The 19,854-nt window shown below is 42.5% G+C and overlaps 1 protein-coding gene across 1 annotated transcript in view; it reads right to left on the bottom strand.

Moving 5' to 3' along the window:
- LOC124719019 (tyrosine-protein kinase Fer-like) overlaps positions 1-19,854 on the bottom strand; it is a 687,090-nt gene that overhangs the window by 587,912 nt on the left and 79,324 nt on the right. Inside the window, exon 2 of the mRNA XM_047244689.1 lies at positions 18,679-18,852. Within this exon, the coding sequence (XP_047100645.1) occupies positions 18,679-18,840 (162 nt within the window). The 5' untranslated portion in view covers positions 18,841-18,852. The remainder of the gene's footprint in view (positions 1-18,678; positions 18,853-19,854) is intronic.

Raw genomic sequence — 19,854 nt, 5'->3', positions numbered from 1 at the left:
ACTTAAAATTATACCATTGCGATATCCTGTTAATCGATATGTATTAAAAGGGACGGTAAAATAGGAGGAATAACCCGCAGACAAGACGGGTCAGAGCTGTACATTAGACGGGGCAAATTCTTCTTGCTTTACTGTCCATGTTAATACTTATCAACAGGTAGTTGGTCTAGACGATTTTGTGATAGTTTTATCGAATTATAAAATTCCAGTTTGAGAGTAATTTTGTGTGTGTAAAAGGAAAGAAATCAACGCTTTACGTTGCGGCTTCAAAAGTCCCCTGGTGACATGAGGATCGATGGATTCATGAGGTTGTCTCAAATACCCGTGCACAGTAGTAAATTGAAAGGAAAATCACACGAAAACTTACTGTTTATGGCAAAGGACACGAATCGAGTACCGTAAAAATGTCCCTACAGCTATAGTAAGGATCACGATAAGGAGTATCAATTAAACAAATACCGCATTTTAGGAACTATGGGGCGCTATGGACTATAAGACACATCTTAATTTATTAACAAGTCTTTTAAAAAGTAACATTTTAACATTTTTATTATGAGACTGCGAAGCCACACAAAAAAATATTTTTGGTTTTTTAAATCTGCACTGACTTTTAAGACCCCTGAAAATGTTCATCTGAACTTTCTTCTTCATTTTCTTCTTCGTCTTCGTCCTCATCGCTGACCTCTTCATTTACAGGGAGATCAAATTTGAAAACTGAATAAATCACGGAATAATGTAGATAGAGAGGTACAAATTGACACACATGCTTGGAATGACATGGGGTTTTATTAGAACCAAAAAAATGCAAAAGTTCAAAAAATGTCCGACACATGGCGCGTCATGTGATCAGAATAGCAATAATTAGCATAACAAAGTAAGACAAAGGAAAGATGATGTTCTTTACAGGAAATGCTCAATATGTCCACCATCATTCCTCAACAATAGCTGCAGTCGAGGAATAATGTTGTGAAGAGCACTGTAAAGCATGTCCGGAGTGACGGTGAGGCATTCGCGTCGGATGTTGTCTTTCAGCATCCCTAGAGATGTCGGTCGATCACGATACACTTGCGACTTCAGGTAACCCCAAAGCCAATAACCGCACGGACTGAGGTCTGGGGACCTGGGAGGCCAAGCATGACGAAAGTGGCAGCTGAGCACACGATCATCACAACGACGCGCACAAGAGATCAAAAAATGGTTCAAATGGCTCTGAGCACTATGGGACGTAACTTCTGAGGTCATCAGTCCCCTAGAACTTAGAACTACTTAAACCTAACTAACCTAAGGATATCACACACATCCATGTCCGAGGCAGGATTCGAACCTGCGAGCGTAGCAGTCGCGCGGTTCCGGACTGAGCGCCTAGAACCACGAGACCACCGCGGCCGGCACAAGAGATCTTTCACGCGTCTGGCAATATGGGGTGGAGCGCCATCCTGCATAAACATTGTACGTTCCAGCAGGTGTTTCTGAGCCAGGTTGGGGATTATGCGATTCTGTAACATATCGGCGTACCTCTCACCCGTCACGGTAGCAGTCACTGACGTTTTGCTGTCCAGCGCCATCTGTCGTACATTTTGAGAACATTGTTTTTATTTTTTTGTTCTAATAAAACGCCATGTCATTCCAAGCATGTGTGTCAATTTTTACCTCTATATGTACATTATTCCGTGGTTTACTAAGTTTTCAAATTTATACTGACTTTTTGATCACCCGGTATAAGATTGCCTTCACTCCCATCGAGAGCGTTACAATGGCGCACTCGGAAGCTTTAACAATAATGTGTCCTCTCACGCTAGACCACAACTGATTTATCCACTAACACTATTGTTTGACTGTAGGTCGTTTTAAAGCTTCTTCTCTCCCACACTGCCGATCCACAATTTCACACCAGCCACGTCCATCTAACTCTTTTGTCATATACGTGAGCAACAGTACATGCCGGTATTTAGAAATGAAGCTTTCGTTATTGTTTTGCGCTTGAAAATGATCATTGGATTAAGTTTAGTACTGTCAGCACAACATGAAAGGACAACAGTGTAGTGAATTTTTTCACGTTTCAGTTTAGCACCTTTCACAGCAACAGTTATGTCTCGGCGCTAAAAGGTCAGAGAAGTTTCGTCCACATTCGCTATTTGGCTTAGTTCCACACTGGTTTTCTTTCGATGTTGAGTAATAAAGGGATTAAAAGACGATATTTTCTCTTCATACTTTAGGGGCGTTTTCTGAGAAATTTTGGTTTTGATTCGCATGCTAAGCTCGCGACGCTACATAAACCTGTAGCACCAGCTAACTCCACCCTTAAAGTCTGTTAAATTCCACTATGATTTTTGTATTAATTCCAATGCCATTTTGATGATATCCTTGAAAGCATTTTCATACATCATCTTCTAGTTTTGGCCATTTTCCATTCAGTCCTCTATTTGCACATTCCTCATTTTTTTCAGTTCTTTCTTACTACATCTACATCTATATCTACATCTACATTGATACTCCGCAAGCCACCCAACGGTGTGTGGCGGAGGGCACTTTACGTGCCACTGTCATTACCTCCCTTTCCTGTTCCAGTCGCGTATGGTTCGCGGGAAGAACGACTGTCTGAAAGCCTCCGTGCGCGCTCTAATCTCTCTAATTTTACATTCGTGATCTCCTCGGGAGGTATAAGTAGGGGGAAGCAATATATTCGATACCTCATCCAGAAACGCACCCTCTCGAAACCTGGCGAGCAAGCTACACCGCGATGCAGAGCGCCTCTCTTGCAGAGTCTGCCACTTGAGTTTATTAAACATCTCCGTAACGCTATCACGGTTACCAAATAACCCTGTGACGAAACGCGCCGCTCTTCTTTGGATCTTCTCTATCTCCTCCGTCAGACCGATCTGGTACGGATCCCACACTGATGAGCAATACTCAAGTATAGGTCGAACGAGTGTTTTGTAAGCCACCTCCTTTGTTGATGGACTACATTTTCTAAGCACTCTCCCAATGAATCTCAACCTGGTACCCGCCTTACCAACAATTAATTTTATATGATCATTCCACTTCAAATCGTTCCGCACGCATACTCCCAGATATTTTACAGAAGTAACTGCTACCAGTGTTTGTTCCGCTATCATATAATCATACAATAAAGGATCCTTCTTTCTATGTATTCGCAATACATTACATTTGTCTATGTTAAGGGTCAGTTGCCACTCCCTGCACCAAGTGCCTATCCGCTGCAGATCTTCCTGCATTTCGCTACAATTTTCTAATGCTGCAACTTCTCTGTATACTACAGCATCATCCGCGAAAAGCCGCATGGAACTTCCGACACTATCTACTAAGTCATTTATATATATTGTGAAAAGCAATGGTCCCATAACACTCCCCTGTGGCACGCCAGAGGTTACTTTAACGTCTGTAGACGTCTCTCCATTGATAACAACATGCTGTGTTCTGTTTGCTAAAAACTCTTCAATCCAGCCACACAGCTGGTCTGATATTCCGTAGGCTCTTACTTTGTTTATCAGGCGACAGTGTGGAACTGTATCGAACTCCTTCCGGAAGTCAAGAAAAATAGCATCTACCTGGGAGCCTGTATCTAATATTCTCTGGGTCTCATGAACAAATAAGGCGAGTTGGGTCTCACACGATCGCTGTTTCCGGAATCCATGTTGATTCCTACATAGTAGATTCTGGGTTTCCAGAAATGACATGATACGCGAGCAAAAAACATGTTCTAAAATTCTACAAGAGATCGACGTAAGAGATATAGGTCTATAGTTTTGCGCATCTGCTCGACGACCCTTCTTGAAGACTGGGACTATCTGTGCTCTTTTCCAATCATTTGGAATCCTCCGTTCCTCTAGAGACTTGCGGTACACGGCTGTTAGAAGGGGGGCAAGTTCCTTTGCGTACTCTGTGTAGAATCGAATTGGTATCCCGTCAGGTCCAGTGGACTTTCCTCTATTGAGTGATTCCAGTTGCTTTTCTATTCCTTGGACACTTATTTCGATGTCAGCCATTTTTTCGTTTGTGCGAGGATTTAGAGAAGGAACTGCAGTGCGGTCTTCCTCTGTGAAACAGCTTTGGAAAAAGGTGTTTAGTATTTCAGCTTTACGCGTGTCATCCTCTGTTTCAATGCCATCATCATCCCGCAGTGTCTGGATATGCTGTTTCGAGCCACTTACTGATTTAACGTAAGACCAGAACTTCCTAGGATTTTCTGTCAAGTCGGTACATAGAATTTTACTTTCGAATTCAATGAACGCTTCACGCATAGCCCTCCTTACGCTAACTTTGACATCGTTTAGCTTCTGTTTGTCTGAGAGGTTTTGGCTGCGTTTAAACTTGGAGTGGAGCTCTCTTTGCTTTCGCAGTAGTTTCCTAACTTTGTTGTTGTACCACGGTGGGTTTTTCCCGTCCCTCACAGTTTTACTCGGCACGTACTTGTCTAAAACGCATTTTACGATTGCCTTGAACTTTTTCCATAAACACTCAACATTGTCAGTGTGGGAACAGAAATTTTCGTTTTGATCTGTTAGGTAGTCTGAAATCTGCCTTCTATTACTCTTGCTAAACAGATACACCTTCCTCCCTTTTTTTATATTCCTATTAACTTCCATATTCAGGGATGCTGCAACGGCCTTATGATCACTGATTCCCTGTTCTGTACATACAGAGTCGAAAAGTTCGGGTCTGTTTGTTATCAGTAGGTCCAAGATGTTATCTCCACGAGTCGGTTCTCTGTTTAATTGCTCGAGGTAATTTTCGGATAGTGCACTCAGTATAATGTCACTCGATGCTCTGTCCCTACCACCCGTCCTAAACATCTGAGTGTCCCAGTCTATATCTGGTAAATTGAAATCTCCACCTAAGACTATAACATGCTGAGAAAATTTATGTGAAATGTATTCCAAATTTTCTCTCAGTTGTTCTGCCACTAATGCTGCTGAGTCGGGAGGTCGGTAAAAGGAGCCAATTATTAACCTAGTTCGGTTGTTTAGTGTAACCTCCACCCACAATAATTCACAGGAACTATCCACTTCTACTTCACTACAGGATAAACTACTACTAACAGCGACGAACACTCCACCACCGGTTGCATGCAATCTATCCTTTCTAAACACCGTCTGTACCTTTGTAAAAATTTCGGCAGAATTTATCTCTGGCTTAAGCCAGCTTTCTGTACCTATAACGATTTCAGCTTCGGGGCTTTCTATCAGCGCTTGAAGTTCCGGTACTTTACCAACGCAGCTTCGACAGTTGACAATTACAATACCGATTGCTGCTTGGTCCCCGCATGTCCTGACTTTGCCCCGCACCCTTTGAGGCTGTTGCCCTTTCTGTACTTGCCCAAGGCCATCTAACCTAAAAAACCGCCCAGCCCACGCCACACAACCCCTGCTACCCGTGTAGCCGCTTGTTACGTGTAGTGGACTCCTGATCTATCCAGCGGAACCCGAAACCCCACCACCCTATGGCGCAAGTCGAGGGATCTGCAGCCCACACGGTCGCAGAACCGTCTCAGCCTCTGATTCAGACCCTCCACTCGGCTCCGTACCAAAGGTCCGCAGTCAGTCCTGTCGACGATGCTGCAGATGGTGAGCTCTGCTTTCATCCCGCTAGCGAGACTGGCAGTCTTCACCAAATCAGATAGCCGCCGGAAGCCAGAGAGGATTTCCTCCGATCCATAGCGACACACATCATTGGTGCCGACATGAGCGACCACCTGCAGATGGGTGCACCCTGTACCCTTCATGGCATCCGGAAGGACCCTTTCCACATCTGGAATGACTCCCCCCGGTATGCACACGGAGTGCACATTGGTTTTCTTCCCCTCTCTTGCTGCCATTTCCCTAAGGGGCCCCATTACGCGCCTGACGTTGGAGCTCCCAACTACCAGTAAGCCCACCCTCTGCAACTGCCCGGATCTTGCAGACTGAGGGGCAACCTCTGGAACAGGACAAGCAGCCGTGTCAGGCCGAAGATCAGTATCAGCCTGAGACAGAGCCTGAAACCGGTTCGTCAGACAAACTAGCTCGGCAATCGCGAATGTTATTTTTCTGTTGGTGCAGGGCCGAAATGACGCTCAGCTGCTCTGTTTGCATGTTCTTCTGCGTATGAATTTATAGCCCGCGTCATTTGAATACCTTTTATTTTTTCCGTTACAAAAGTAACTATCAAAAATATTGTACTGTTACCGATAAGACAAGTTCACTGACACAGTTAAACTGGAATGACGCATTATAGGCCAGACAGTGTACTTGGTTTGAGACGGCGGGGCGGGAGGGGCTTGTCGCGTCTGTGGACTGCTGCTGCCAGTTTAATCCAGTGTTGCCAGATAGAGATACGTTTCCCCTGGCACCGAATATACGTCCACTTCTAAGAGTGGCCGAAATTTTAAATCAAACGCTCGACATCATCATATTAATTTCGAGTATAAGGCGCACCTGGATTTTGGAGGGAATTTTTCGAAGAAAAATAGTGCGTCTTATGGTCCGTACAGTATTTATCGCGAAGAAAACACACCGTCACAGTTTGAGAAGAACGGGGAGGGGGCAGTAAAGAGAATAAAACTTTCCAAGTGTGAACTTGGGAATCGTGAATGGCGACGACTTTTGCCTTCTATCGGTATCGATACTGGCAAGCTATCTGTCCCGGGAATCCCAAGACTGTCGAGGACACGTTAATTTTTTTTTCTTTTTTTGCATTTACTGTTGTAATTCCCTAGAAACAGGCGCCTTAACGGAGGGACAGACAGATAACAAATGACTAAAAACATTTTTTTTCGTGTGATATAATTACAAATTAACAATTTTCGAATTTTTTCCTTTACGTGCATTGTGTAACCTTGCTGCTTGCGGTATTTCATTATTATCGGTCAACAGGAAGTATCCATCAGATTTTGTCAACAGGAAGTATCCATCAGATTTTATTGACCGAGTTTGCAGGCAAAACGGAATACACACGTCTCAAAAATGAGAAGTGCAAAATTGCTAAGCAGGGATGGCTAGAGGACAAATGTAAGGATGTAGAGGCTTATCTCACTAGGGGTAAGATAGATACAGCCTACAGGAAAATTAAAGAGAGCTTTGGGGAAAAGAGCCACTTGTATGAATATCAAGAGCTCAGATGGAAACCCAGTTCTAAGCAAAGAAGGGAAAGCAGAAAGGTGGAAGGAGTATATAGAGGGCCTGTACAAGGCCGATGTACTTGAAGACAATATTATGGAAATGGAAGAGGATGTAGATGAAGATGAAATGGGAGAGTTTGACAGAGCAATGAAAGACCTGAGTCGGAACAAGGCCCCGGGAGTACACAACATTCCATTAGAACTACTGACAGCCTTGGGAGAGCCAGTCCTGACAAAACTCTACCATCTGGTGAGCAAGATGTATGAGACATGCTAAATACCCTCAGACTTCATGAAGAATATAATAATTCCAATCCCAAAGAAAGCAGGTGTTGACAGATGTGAAAATTACCGAACTATTAGTTTAATAAGTCACACCTGCAAAATACTAACACGAATTCTTTATAGACGAATGGAAAAACTGGTAGAAGCCGACCTCGGGGAAGACCAGTTTGGATTCCGTAGAAATATTGGGACACGTGAGGCAATACTGACCCTACGACTTATCTTAGAAGAAAGATTAAGGGAAAGCAAACCTACGTTTCTAGCATTTCTTTCTTAGAGAAAGCTTTTGACAATGTTGACTGGAATACTCTCTTTCAAATTCTAAAGGTAGCAAGGGTAAAATACAGGGAGCCAAAGGCTATTTACAATTTGTACAGAAACCAAATGGCAGTTATAAGAGTCGAGGGGCATGAAAAGGAAGCAGCGGTTGGGAAGGGAGTGAGACAGGGTTGTAGCCTATCAACGATGTTATTCAATCTGTATATTGAGCAAGCAGTAAAGGAAACAAAAGTAAAATTCGCAGTAGGAATTAAAATCTATGGAGAAGAAATAAAAACTTTGGGGTTCGCCGATGACATTGTAATTCTGTCAGAGACAGCAAAGGACTTGGAAGTGCAATTGAACTGAATGGACGTGTCTTGAAAGGAGGATATAAGATGAACATCAACAAAAGCAAAACGAGGATAATGGTATGTAGTCGAATTAAGTCGGGTGATGCTGAGCGAATTAGATTAGGAAATCAGACACTTTATTAAAGTAGTAAAGGAGTTTTGCTATTTGGGGAGCAAAATAACTGATGATGGTCGAAGTAGAGAACATATAAAATGTGGACTGGCAATGGCAAGGAAACTGTGTCTGAAGAAGAGAAATTTGTTAACATCGAGTAAAGGTTTAAGTGTCAGGAAGTCGGCTCTGAAATTATTCGTATGGAGTGTAGCCATGTAAGGAAGTGAAGCATGGACGATAAATAGTTTGGACAGGAAGAGAATAGAAGCTTTCGAAATGTGGTGCTACAGAAGAATGCTGAAGATTAGATGGGAAGATCACATAACTAATGAGGAGGTATTGAACAGAATTGGGGAGAAGAGGAGTTTGTGGCACAACTTGACAAGAAGAAGGGACCGGTTGGTAGGACATGTTCTGAGGCATCAAGGGATCACAAATTTAGCATTGGAGGGCAGCGTGGAGGGTAAAAATCGTAGAGGGAGACCAAGAGATGAATACACTAAGCAGATTCAGAAGGACGTAGGTTGCAGTAGGTACTGCGAGATGAAGAAACTTGCACAGGATAGGGTTGCATGGAGAGCTGCATCAAACCAGTCTCAGAACTGAAGACCACAACATCAGTAGTTTGCGAGTATCGTAATATGGGACATCTTTTAATTGCATTCGCTTAAAAGCTTAAAAAGCTAAAGCCAAGGGCCGGTAGACCTCAGTTCGCGACATAAATTTCAACGTGTACGTTCCTAAAAAAACAGGTCTTTACAGACGGATAGACACGTGAGGCAATACTGACCTTACGACTTATCTTAGAAGAAAGATTAAGGAAAGGCAAACCTACGTTTCTAGCATTTGTAGACTTAGAGAAAGCTTTTGACAATGTTGACTGGAATACTCTCTTTCAAATTCTAAAGGTGGCAGGGGTAAAATACAGGGAGCGAAAGGCTATTTACAATTTGTACGGAAACCAGATGGCAGTTATAAGAGTCGAGGGACATAAAAGGGAAGCAGTGGTTGGGAAGGGAGTAAGACAGGGTTGTAGCCTCTCCCCGATGTTGTTCAATCTGTATATTGAGCAAGCAGTAAAGGAAACAAAAGAAAAATTCGGAGTAGGTATTAAAATTCATGGAGAAGAAATAAAAACTTTGAGGTTCGCCGATGACATTGTAATTCTGTCAGAGACAGCAAAGGACTTGGAAGAGCAGTTGAATGGAATGGACAGTGTCTTGAAAGGAGGATATAAGATGAACATCAACAAAAGCAAAACAATGATAATGGAATGTAGTCTAATTAATTCGGGTGATGCTGAGGGAATTAGATTAGGAAATGAGGCACTTAAAGTAGTAAAGGAGTTTTGCTATTTGGGGAGCAAAATAACTGATGATGGTCGAAGTAGAGAGGATATAAAATGTAGGCTGGCAATGGCAAGGAAAGCGTTTCTGAAGAAGAGAAATTTGTTAACATCCAGTATAGATTTAAGTGTCAGGAAGTCATTTCTGAAAGTATTCGTATGGAGTGTAGCCATGTATGGAAGTGAAACATGGACGATAAATAGTTTGGACAAGAAGAGAATAGAAGCTTTCGAAATGTGGTGCTACAGAAGAATGCTGAAGATTAGATGGGTAGATCACATAACTAATGAGGAAGTATTGAATAGGATTGGGGAGAAGAGAAGTTTGTGGCACAACTTGACCAGAAGAAGGGATCGGTTGGTAGGACATGTTCTGAGGCATCAAGGGATCACCAATTTAGTATTGGAGGGCAGCGTGGAGGGTAAAAATCGTAGAGGGAGACCAAGAGATGAATACACTAAGCAGATTCAGAAGGATGTAGGTTGCAGTAGGTACTGGGAGATGAAAAAGCTTGCACAGGATAGAGTAGCATGGAGAGCTGCATCAAACCAGTCTCAGGACTGAAGACCACAACAACAACAGACACAGACAGTGATCCTATTAGGGTTCAATTTTTACCGACTGAGTTCGGAATTCAGAAAAAGCATGTATCGACTAAAAATTATAATTCCTTCCGAAACAGAAAGGACTGTAATTTGTTTCTCACACACCGCTGCGATTACAAAGATAATTTCCCTCGACAGCAACGAAAATATGACAACAAATACCACGATGAAGAAGTGCAGTTCAAGAAGCGCGCTAGGATTTGACGTCACAGCAGCCATTACTGGATAAATCGCCAACGCAACAGTGTTTTACTGTCGGTTACGTTATCGCCCTCTTTGCTTGTGGTTCACACTTGTTGATAGATGTTGGCGCCTCTTCGACCGCGCCTCGTGAATTGCGCACGTTTTCTTCAGTATAGCGATAAACGTTTTCGCAGCAACGTTCGGCTTTATTGATCCTAAATTTGATTAAGCAGTATTATGAAAAGGATAGTTACTACTCACCATACAGCAGAGATGCTGATTAGCAGATAGGCACAACAAAAAGACTGTCGGAAAGTGAACTTTTGGCCAACAATGCGTTTGTCGAAAATAGACCACACACACGCACACACACACACACACACACACACATATATATATATATAAATATATATATATATACACACACACACTGAGGCTGGCTTCAGCTGCCGGAGGCTGTGGTCGTGTGTGTGTGTGTGTGTGTGTGTGTATGTGTGTGTGTGTGTGTGTGTGTGTTGTCGGCAACCGCATTGTTGGCCAAAAGTTCACTTTCCGACTTTCATTTTTTTTGTGCCTATCATCGACTCAGCATCACCGCTATATGGTGAGCAGTAACTATCCTTTTCATAATATTGTTACATTCCACCCTGGATTTTTCATTGCTAAATTTGATGAAATTGTTTGTTTGTGGATGGAGGAGGATGTCTGTGATACGCATTGGAAAGTAGACTAAGTGTATGACGATTCTGCAATGGCCAGTGACCACAATCCTCCTAGGGAAAGAGAAGATCATTCAGAGGAAGAACTTTAGGTCAGTGCTGATGTGAGCCTTTCTGTTTCTCCAATAAAATATTTAAAACTGATAGTTAAAATCAAATAGTCTATGTAATGACTGATGGTAAGGAAAAATGTAGAATGCACTACTGAAAATCAGTTTATTATACTTTCTTTTTGTAGATATCGACGCCGGCCGTGGTGGCCGAGCGGTTCTAGGCGCTACGGTCTGGAACCGCGCGACCGCTACGGTCGCAGGTTCGAATCCTGCCTCGGGCATGGATGTGTGTGATGTCCTTAGGTTAGTTAGGTTTAAGTAGTTCTAAGTTATAGGGGACTGATGACCTCAGAAGTTACGTCCCATAATGCTCAGAGCCATTAGATATCGACACCAGTTTTTATAAGCAAATCTAAATCTATGAATTTAATTTTATGTGCAAATGTATTTGCTACAGAGATACCAAAATTTTATACAATGTAATTGCCAGTTCTCTAGCAGTACGTTTATGTTTACTGTTTGAAAAACCGCATAAAATTTTGAACAGTAACTACTAAAACACTCAGGTTCTAATTGCTGCAATAAAATTCACAAGGAGTACTTAAGCAGCGCTTCAGTAATTGTAAATATAAATTACATCTACATGATTACTCTGCTATTCACAATAAAGTGCCTGGCAGAGGGTTAAATGAACCACCTTCAAGCTCTCTCTCTACTGTTCCACTCTCGAACGGCACTCGGGAAAAACGAGCGCTTAAATTTTTCTGTGCGGGCCCCGATTTCTCTTATTTTACCGTGATGATCATTTCTCGCTATGTAGGTGGGTGACAACAGAATGTTTTCACATCGGAGGAGAAAACTGGTAATTGAAATTTCATGAGTAGATCCCGTCGCAACAAGAAACGCCTTTGTTTTAATTATTGCCACTCCAATTCACGTATCATGGTATCATGTCTGTTTCGCGATAAAACAAAACGAGCTGCCCTTCTTTGTACTTTTTCTATGTCATCCGTCAGTCCCACCTGATGCGGATCCCACACTGCACAGCAATACTCCAAAATAGGGCGGACAAGCGTGGTGTAAGCAGTCTCTTTAGTAGACCTGTTACACCTTCTAAGAGTTCTGCCAATGAATCACACTCTTCGGTTTGCTCTGCCCACAGCATTATCTATGTGATCGTTCCAACTTAGGATATTTGTAATTGTAATCAAATGGTTCAAGTGGCTCTGAGCACTATGGGACTTAACATCTGTGGTCAGCAGCCCCCTGGAACTTAGAACTACTTAAACCTAACTAACCTAAGGACATCACACACATCTATGCCCGAGGCAGGATTCGAACCTGCGACCGTAGTAGTCGCGCGGTTCCGGACTGAGCGCCTAGAACCGCTCCGCCACCACGGCCGGCTGTAAATGTAATCCCTAAGTATTTGGTTGAATTTACAGCCTTCAGATTTGTGTGACTTATCGCGTAATCGAAATTTAGCTCATTTCTTTCAGTACTCATGTGAATAACTTCACACTTTCCTTATTCAGGGTCAATTGCCACTTTTCGCACCATACAGATATCTTATCTAAATCATTTAGCAAGTCGTTTTGTTCATCTGACGACTTTACAGGACGGTAAATGACAGCATCATCTGCAAACAATCTAAGACGGCTACTCAGATTGTCTCCTATGTCGTTAATATAGATCAGGAACAATAGAGGGCCTATAACACTTCCTTGAAGAACGCCGGATATTACTTCTGTTTTACTCGATGACTTTCCGTTTATTACAACGAACTGTGACCTTTCTGACAGGAAATAACGAATCTAGTCGCACAACTGAGGCGATACTCCGTAGTCACGCAGTTTGGTTAGAAGACGCTTGTGAGGAATGGTGTCGAAAGCCTTCGGGAAATCTAAAATTATGGAATCAATTTGAGATCCCCTGTCGATAGCACTTATTACTTCATGAGTATAAAGAGCTAGGTGTGTTTCACAAGAACGATATTTTCTGAAACTGCGCTGACTGTGTATCAATAAATACATTATATGTTCCAAAACCCTACTGCAAATCGACGTTAGTGATAATAGGCCTGTAATTCAGCGAATTTCTCCTACTTCCCATTTTGGGTATTGGTGTGACTTGAGCAATTTTCCAGTCTTTAGGTACGGATCTTTCTGTAGGCGAGTGGGTGTATATAATTGCTAAATATGGAGCTATTTTGTCAGCATACTTTGAGAGGAACCTGACTGCAATACAATCTGGACCGGAGGCCTTGCTTTTATTAAGTGATTTAAGCTGCTTCGTTACTCCGAGGATATCTACTTCTATGTTTCTCGTCTTGGCTGTTGTTCTTGATTGGAATTCAGTAATATTTACTTCCTCTTCTTTGGTGAAGGAGTTTCGGAAAAACGTGTTTAATAACTCTGCTTTAGTGGCACTTCACCGTTGTTATCGCGCAGTGAAGGTATTGATGGCGTCTTGCCACTGGTGTGCTTTATGTATCACCAGAATCTCTTTGGGTTTTCTGCCCGATTTCGAGACAGAATTTCGTTGTGGAAATTATTAAAAGCATCTCGCATTGACCGTACGCGCCATACTTCGAACTTCTGTAAAACTTTGTCAGTCTTGGGGATTTTGCGTTCTTTTAAATTTGGCATGCTTTTTTCGTTGCTTCTGCAACAACGATCTGACCCATTTTGTGTGCCATGGGGGATCAGTACCATCACTTATTAATTTGTGTGGTATATATCTCTCAAGTGCTGTCGATACTATGTCTTTGAAAATATTCCACAACTTTTCTACACTTACATGATCAGATCGGAAGGAGTGAAGACTGTCTCTTACATAGGCATTAAGAGCATTTTTATCAGCTTCTTTAAATAGATATACTTTGCGATTCATTTTGATGGTTGTAGATGTTCCGTTATTCAGCCTAGCAGCAACTGACCTGTGGTCGCTAACCCCTGTAGTCGTCACAATACTCACTAATACAATTTTCATTAAAATTTTCAAATGATTTACGAGTTCAAATCCGGTTGTACCATAGACGTCCCAGAGACACACCTAGTAGTTTATCTTACAGAAAAGTCACATCGTGAGTTAAGGGTTGACAACCGAACGACTTGTATTAACATTACACATAATGTAGTACGTATAGTTAACCTAATTTCTCCGAATTTCCCAGTACTAATGCAATGGTTATTGTTTTCACATTTAGCTACGTGAAAGAGGGACAAACAGTTTGAAACACTGTACAGTTCATTCTTTCAAACTATAGAATTACAGTAGATTCTTGTATTTGCTGCATTGTGAGTCGTTTAGTTCACTGCTTCCACAGGGGCAGAAGACCAGATATCAGTTTGTCCTGAAGCGTTTCGGTTTCTGACAATTTCTAAATACACTCCTGGAAATGGAAAAAAGAACACATTGACACCGGTGTGTCAGACCCACCATACTTGCTCCGGACACTGCGAGAGGGCTGTACAAGCAATGATCACACGCACGGCACAGCGGACACACCAGGAACCGCGGTGTTGGCCGTCGAATGGCGCTAGCTGCGCAGCATTTGTGCACCGCCGCCGTCAGTGTCAGCCAGTTTGCCGTGGCATACGGAGCCCCATCGCAGTCTTTAACACTGGTAGCATGCCGCGACAGCGTGGACTTGAACCGTATGTGCAGTTGACGGGCTTTGAGCGAGGGCGTATAGTGGGCATGCGGGAGGCCGGGTGGACGTACCGCCGAATTGCTCAACACGTGGGGCGTGAGGTCTCCACAGTACATCGATGTTGTCGCCAGTGGTCGGCGGAAGGTGCACGTGCCCGTCGACCTGGGACCGGACCGCAGCGACGCACGGATGCACGCCAAGACCGTAGGATCCTACGCAGTGCCTTAGGGGACCGCACCGCCACTTCCCAGCAAATTAGGGACACTGTTGCTCCTGGGGTATCGGCGAGGACCATTCGCAACCGTCTCCATGAAGCTGGGCTACGGTCCCGCACACCGTTAGGCCGTCTTCCGCTCACGCCCCAACATCGTGCAGCCCGCCTCCAGTGGTGTCGCGACAGGCGTGAATGGAGGGACGAATGGAGACGTGTCGTCTTCAGCGATGAGAGTCGCTTCTGCCTTGGTGCCAATGATGGTCGTATGCGTGTTTGGCGCCGTGCAGGTGAGCGCCACAATCAGGACTGCATACGACCGAGGCACACAGGGCCAACACCCGGCATCATGGTGTGGGGAGCGATCTCCTACACTGGCCGTACACCACTGGTGATCGTCGAGGGGACACTGAATAGTGCACGGTACATCCAAACCGTCATCGAACCCATCGTTCTACCATTCCTAGACCGGGAAGGGAACTTGCTGTTCCAACAGGACAATGCACGTCCGCATGTATCCCGTGCCACCCAACGTGCTCTAGAAGGTGTAAGTCAACTACCCTGGCCAGCAAGATCTCCGGATCTGTCCCCCATTGAGCATGTTTGGGACTGGATGAAGCGTCGTCTCACGCGGTCTGCACGTCCAGCACGAACGCTGGTCCAACTGAGGCGCCAGGTGGAAATGGCATGGCAAGCCGTTCCACAGGACTACATCCAGCATCTCTACGATCGTCTCCATGGGAGAATAGCAGCCTGCATTGCTGCGAAAGGTGGATATACACTGTACTAGTGCCGACATTGTGCATGCTCTGTTGCCTGTGTCTATGTGCCTGTGGTTCTGTCAGTGTGATCATGTGATGTATCTGACCCCAGGAATGTGTCAATAAAGTTTCCCCTTCCTGGGACAATGAATTCACGGTGTTCTTATTTCAATTTCCAGGAGTGTAATATGTGTGAAATGTTTTATGATGATTTTATGTGAAATGACACCCGTTTCTATTCAGAGCTGTGGACAAAGAACAAAAAGAGAACGAGACTCTGGTCCAGGGAGCGGTGCAAATTGAGAGATTAATATACCGTTGTAAATCTAGCAAAGGAAATATTACGCTCTGATACTGGTGATAACGACAGCTTTCTCTGAATGGATAGAGAAAATTTGAGTATCACGTTACATTTACTTCGCCCTCACACTGAACAAGAAAACACAGTTATGCGAAAATCTATTCCAGTTTCTCAGCAAGCACGAATGTGGCAATCGGATCTGATTTAGAAGGTTTAAAATGTGTACCGTTTATTGCGCCTTTTGCATTGAGTGACGTTACTTTGGAAGCATATCGAGCAATAGTAAGAAGCATTAACGGGGGTAGGACGTCAAACCGGTCGTCTTGGAGCAGGAGAGGCACCACACGACATTTTAATTTCCACTGTCTATACTTTTACGAATAAATTCATAAAACTTTGTCAGACCAGGAAGGATTAAGGTTTCACAATCGTAGCAGTGGAAGTTCAAAACCATAACAAAATAATTTTTTTACGTGTGAAAGTTCATCATTTTTTCACTTCTGTTGGCTGCGTTTGTTGCTATAGGTACACTTTTCTTCATAAGTTAGAGAGATTCTTCGATGAATTTTGCACAGCATTCATACAAACCATACTTACAGGTGTATGAAACTCTAGAAATTATTTATTTTATGAAAAAACGAATGTGCTGTTATATTTTAAACTTCATGTTTAGAAAAAACTCAAATTTTATGGTTAATTATCTCAATTTTTACCACAGTTTTTAATAGATTTGGAAAATTCTAGAGTTTCATACACCTGTAAGTATGGTTTGCATGCTGTGCAAAATTCATCGAAGAATCTTCCTTACTTATAAAGAAAAGTGTACCTATAGCAACAAATGCAGCCAATGGTAAGTGAAAAAAAGGTGAAATACAAATGTAAAAAAAAAAAATTCTTATATTTTTGAACTTCCACCACTATAAGTGTAAATCCTGAATCCTTTCTCGTCATTCTGACAAAGTTTTATGAATTTATTTCTTATATTTTTGAACTTCCACCACTATAAGTGTAATTCCTGAATCCTTTCTGGTCATTCTGACGAAGTTTTATGAATTTATTTTTAAAAGTATAGACAGTGGAAATTAAAATGTCCTGTGGTGTCTCTCCTGCTCCAAGTCGGGCCGATTTGGAGCAGGAGAGGCACCACAGGACATTTTGATTTCCACTGTGTATACTTTTACGAATAAATTCATAAAACTTTGTCAGCATCACCAGGAATGATTCAGAATTCACACTCATAGTAGTGGAAGTTCGAAAACATAACGGAATGGCTTATTTTTACATGTGAAATTTCATCATGTTTTTCACTTGCTAATGGCAGCATTTGTTGCTATACGTACACTTTTCTTCATAAGTAAGACAGATTCTTCGATGAATTTTGCACAGCATACAAAGCATACTTAAAGGTGTATGAAACTCTTAGAATTTTCCAAATTATTAAAAACTGTGGTAAAAATTGAGGTAATTAACTATAAAATTTGTGTTTTTTCTAAACATGAAATTTAAAATATAACAGCTCATTCGTTTTTTCATAAATTAAATAAATTCTAGAGTTTCATACACCTGTAAGTATGGTTTGTATGCTGTGCAAAATTCATCGAAGAATCTCTCTAACTTATGAAGAAAAGTGTACCTATAGCAACAAATGCAGCAACTAGTAAGTGAAAAAATGATGAAATTTCGCAAGGAAAAAAATTTATTTTGTTATGTTTCCGAACTTCCACTGCAATGAGTATGAATCCTGAATCCTTCCTTGTGATGCTGACAAAGTTTTATGAATTTATTTGTAAAAGTATAGACAGTGGAAATTAAAATGTCTTGTGATGCCTCTCCTGCTCCAAGTCGGCTCGTTTGACGTCCTACCCCCCTTAAAAACATTATTATTTTGCAGAATTCCTCTTCGTAGGTCGTGCATAGAGGACTGATGTTTTATTTATCCCTTGCGTGTAATCTTTGGATGGGAAAGACGCAACCCCTCTACCATTTTAGTAATGGTCTGTGCTGTTTAGTTGTGGGCCATACAATACCTCGATCTTAGTTTCCACAATCGTGGAAACTCACGGTAGAAGGAGATCAACTGCCGTCTCGTTCCTTATCTTCGAAATCTGCCAAGCAACCCACTTTTGTGTTTGGAAAATGAAAGTGTAAACGGCAAACGTATTTGTCAAATCGGATGCCAATCACAATATGTCTCAAACACGATCTTTGTTTGACAAAGCTATAGTGTTTCATTTTAAAAGTATAGACAGTGGAAATAAAAATGTCCAGTGGTGTCTCCCCTGCTCCAAGTCCTCCCGTTTGACGTCCAACCCCCATTAAAAACATTATTATTTTGCAGAATTCCCACTCGTACGTCGTGCATAGAAGACTGATGTTTTATTTATGCCTTACGTGTAATCTTTGGATGGGAAAGACGCAACCCCTCTACCATTTTAGTAATGGTCTGTGATGTTTAGTTGTGGGCCACACAATACCTCGATCTTAGTTCCCACAATCATGGAAACTCACGGTAGAAGGAGATGAACTGCCGTCTAGTTCCTTATCTTCGAAGTCTGCCAAGCAACCCACTTTTAAGTTTGAAAAATGCAAGTATGAACGGTCAAACATGTTTGTCAAATCGGACATCAATCACAATATGTCTCAAACACAATCTTCACCAAACAAAGCAGCACATTCCAAATAATTCGCCATAGTGTTTGGGCTTTTGCTGGCTGACCTGTGAGAACTGCGAGACGATCTTGTTGTAGTCCTCCATGTACTGCTTGCGGGCGCGCCGCTTCTCGGCGTAGATGTTGTTGAGCGCCTCCAGCGACTGGCTCTCCACCACCTCTGCGTTCTGGCGCAGCGTCTTGGCCGCAGCCTCCATCTCCTCCATCATGGCGCGCCACGCCTGCAACACACAGCACAACCTCTGCTATAGTAGCATTCACCAGATGCCAGTTGCAGGCCGGTATTACACTTATCATATTTCTTCGTCGAAGCTGATATGTTATTTATGTCAAAGAAAATTTGATGGCGTCACAGGGAACTTTGTCAAATCTCGCCTGTCATCAAATACGATCAAACCTGGGGCCTCGTTGTAAATTTGATCATAAAAGTCGCTCGTCTTACTTTTACTGAAATGTGAAATATAACCGCTCGGAGGCTGGCATCGCTGCAGCTGTTTGACGACTCTGTAGTGTGTTTGTAAATATAGCTTCAAAGTAGTTGTATTCCTTCAACTCATTTTTTTTAATAAAGTTGTTTCGAATAGTGTGGTGGGCGAGGAAGGGGCGCAGTGTATGCTATTAATTGTGTGGAATATGCTGCAGGTGACTTCATATCCAAAATCACAGTTATAGCTATCTGTGGTGTGCGTACTGTAAGACCTTCGGTACACACACCATCAGATTATTTGACTTGTCGCTCTAACGAAGTAGGCGAGTGTCAGCAATATGTCTCGTGGTCTTATCGTGGCGTGTTTATCTTCTGCCATTAGGTCAGACGATAGAAATGCCACTTGCACACTTAGAGTAGGATCTTGATTAATTTTCACACACATTTATTAAAATAATAAAAAGCGTGGACATTACATAATTTGATTCTGGATGCCATTTACAATTGACAATCTCTGAAGTTCCTTTTGTCTTGGTACGTTAATCTTATTCTCACATATCTCTCATACTTGACAAAGTGTCTATACATTTCTCTTCATGGCTATGTACAAGAATATGATAATCTTATTAGGTGCAGACTGAAACTTGACTATAGACTGGTACAGACAAATGCAGACTGACGAATCAGAGGTCTGTACACTCGTTATAATACCTCGAGCGTTCAGGTATCACTGCTCGAGTGTGACCTGCGAGGAGAAAAGGTTCTACGTTAGCAGGAATCTCATTGGCTACGTTAC

This window comes from Schistocerca piceifrons, chromosome 10, assembly GCF_021461385.2.
Source record: "Schistocerca piceifrons isolate TAMUIC-IGC-003096 chromosome 10, iqSchPice1.1, whole genome shotgun sequence".
NCBI lineage: Eukaryota > Metazoa > Arthropoda > Insecta > Orthoptera > Acrididae > Schistocerca > Schistocerca piceifrons.
The sequence above is the reverse complement of the archived record's forward strand: the minus strand, read 5'-3'. Positions and strand labels throughout refer to the sequence as shown.